At 68.8% G+C, this 2497-nt stretch overlaps 1 protein-coding gene across 1 annotated transcript in view; it reads right to left on the minus strand.

Moving 5' to 3' along the window:
* The window catches only part of LOC122191925 (mediator of DNA damage checkpoint protein 1-like), a gene marked incomplete at both ends in the record, with an annotated part of 3239 nt that extends 746 nt beyond the window's left edge, over positions 1-2493 (minus strand). Inside the window, 6 exons of the mRNA XM_042892327.1 lie at positions 21-206; positions 392-466; positions 732-989; positions 1093-1277; positions 1369-1446; positions 1737-2493. Of these exons, the coding sequence (XP_042748261.1) occupies positions 21-206; positions 392-466; positions 732-989; positions 1093-1277; positions 1369-1446; positions 1737-2493 (1539 nt within the window). The remainder of the gene's footprint in view (positions 1-20; positions 207-391; positions 467-731; positions 990-1092; positions 1278-1368; positions 1447-1736) is intronic.
* Positions 2494-2497: the final 4 nt, after the last annotated feature.

The following is a 2497-nucleotide window of genomic DNA, read 5'->3' on the forward strand; positions in this document are numbered from 1 at the left end:
CCCCCCCTCCCCCGTGGGACCTGGTGGAGCCACGTGGGGGTGACGATGGCGATGCCGCGCGCCACCGCACACAGGAACTTGACGGTGCGGCGCACGCGGTCGGTCACCAGGTGGGTGCAGTCGAAGACGGAGGCGGCCATGGACCCCCCCAGCGCCCCCAGGGCCGCCTCCATCTCGGGGGAAGCCACCACTCCTGTGAACAGCACCTGGGGACATGGGGGGGGGGATGGGGGACACGGGTCAGGGCCGGGCCTGAGGGGCAAATGGCTTCCAGGGGTGGGGGGACACGTTGGGGACATTCAGCTGGGGGGGGGGGGGTGGACGGAAAAGGGACGCCGGGGGGACAGAGGGACACTGTGGGGGGACAGACGGGGGGACGCTGGGGTCGAACCTTGGGGCAGGAGGAGGCGGAGCTTCCCCGGGGGCGGAGCTGGGGCCGGGTGATGTCAGCTGGCTCCTCCTCCTCCTGGGGGCGGGATCACGCCGTGAGGACACGCCCCCTTCCCCGCGAGCCCCACCCCCATGGAGCCCCACCCTTCAATCCCACCAATCAGCGACCAGGATCCATGCAGAAAGCCCAGCCCATGGTGCGCTGACCACGCCCATCGACATTTGGCCCCACCCCTTCCCCCCACTTCCACTAATCAACAGTTAGCTCCACCCAATCGCTGCACGCCCCGCCCACCAGCCATAGCCCACGTGACTCAGGCCCCGCCCCCAGCCACACCCACCCGTGCTTTCTTCTGAGAGGGGGCGTGGCCTCCCCTCCGGGGGCGGGGCGCAGGCGGTGGTGGGCGGGGCTCATCCTGGCCACGCCCCCTCTTTTGCTCCGCTGGAATTGGCCGGGCCAGGAGGCGGGGGCTGCGGCGCAAGGGGGTGGGGTCTGTCGTTGCCCCGCCCCCTGCCGCCTTAGCCCCGCCTCCTTCCCGACTGGCTCCGCCCCCACGGCTGCGGGTTTGGCGCTGGCTGCGGCGCGGCCCCTCCCCCACCTGCGGGATTGAGGGGGGGTCGGTGAGTGTGGGACCCCCAGGGGAGGGGTCACCCCATGGACCCCCAGTGCTCTGCGTCCCCCAGGGGCTCAGCCCCACTCACGTCCTTGCTGGGCGCTGTGAAGGTCCCCAAATCGTCCTGGGCCGGCGTCACCGTGGGGACACGCGAGGCCACGCGGCGCTGGGGGGGCTCCTCTTCCTCCTTCTCCTCCTCCTCCTCGGGGTGGTAGAAGCACTGCGTCGGCTCCTCGGGGTCCCAAGCTGGGGTCGGGTCTGGGGGACAGCCGCCTTGGGGACAGGGAGAGTGACGTGGGGGCTTGGGGAGGTGACACGGGGGTCCTGGGGGGGGGGGGCCCCGCGGGGGGCCCGGGCCCCCTACCTTGGGGGGGGGGTGGCAGGAAGTTCTGCGTGGGGGGCAGGAAGTTCTGCGTGGAGGCGAGGAAGAGGTCCGGGTCATCTGGTGGGAAAGGGAAGAGCCCTGAGGAGGGGGTCCAGAGCCAAAGTGGGGACACGGGTGACCGAGGAAGGGGGGCATGGTGACAAGGAGGGGGGAGCCAGGTGAGCAGGGAGGGGGATGAAGGTGTCTGGAAAGGGGCCGGGGTGACAAAGTGGGGTCCCAGGTGACCATGGAAGGGACCCAAGGGACACAGATGGCACCCAGGGGACCAGGGAGGAGAATGAAGGTGTCTGGAAGGGGACCGAGGTGACCAAGGAGGGAACCAAACCGAGCAGCGCCACCCCGCTCACCCTCAGCCTCGGTGTCGCCCTCCGTCACATCCGTGTCCCCATTGGGATGATGCTGCCCAGCACCAGCGAGGCCCAAATTTGGGGCTGGATCCGGAGATTTTGGGGCCGGAGCCGCAGCCGCCTCACTGCCCGTCGTCGAGGCGTCCCTGCTGGGTGTCTGCGCCCCGTCGCTGCCTTTGGGGCTCTCCGTGTCGGTTTGTGGGGCTGAATTGTGCCGCTGGGGGGCGGCTCCTCCCACACCTCCAGCCCCGCACGCTTCTGGGGCCAAACTCTGCCTTTCTGGGGTCGATTTCCCGCATTTTGGGTTCATCTGCCCCACGTCGGCACCGCCGCTCGTCGCCCTGCTCCCAACATTGGGATTTCGGGGTCGGATTCGGCTCCGGAGGCTCCGAATGTGGGGAGTGGGAGCCACCTCCTCCCCATCGGTGTCACTGCCACCCCCAGGGCTCACGGCAGGGGGAACAGCTGGATTCGGGGCGGCCAACGCCACATCTGGAGCAGCATCTGGAGCAGCATCTGGAGCAGAGGCGGCCACAGCATCCGAATTGATGAATCCCTGCGTTGCCTCGTGGGTTTGGGGGGCTTCGACGCCACCGAGGTCCTCCACGTCGGTGTCACTGTCACCATTCAGGGCAACAACATCTGGGTTTGGGGTCTCCGTCACCACAGCTGGATCCTGCGGGGCGATCTGGGGCGTTTTGGGGTTTTCCGGGGGAGGAACATCTGGATTCAGCTCTTCAACATCTGTGTCACTGCCCACC

Source organism: Lagopus leucura, unplaced genomic scaffold, assembly GCF_019238085.1.
Source record: "Lagopus leucura isolate 7727_CA_CO unplaced genomic scaffold, USGS_WTPT01 34553-0_obj-0_obj, whole genome shotgun sequence".
Classification (NCBI taxonomy): domain Eukaryota; kingdom Metazoa; phylum Chordata; class Aves; order Galliformes; family Phasianidae; genus Lagopus; species Lagopus leucura.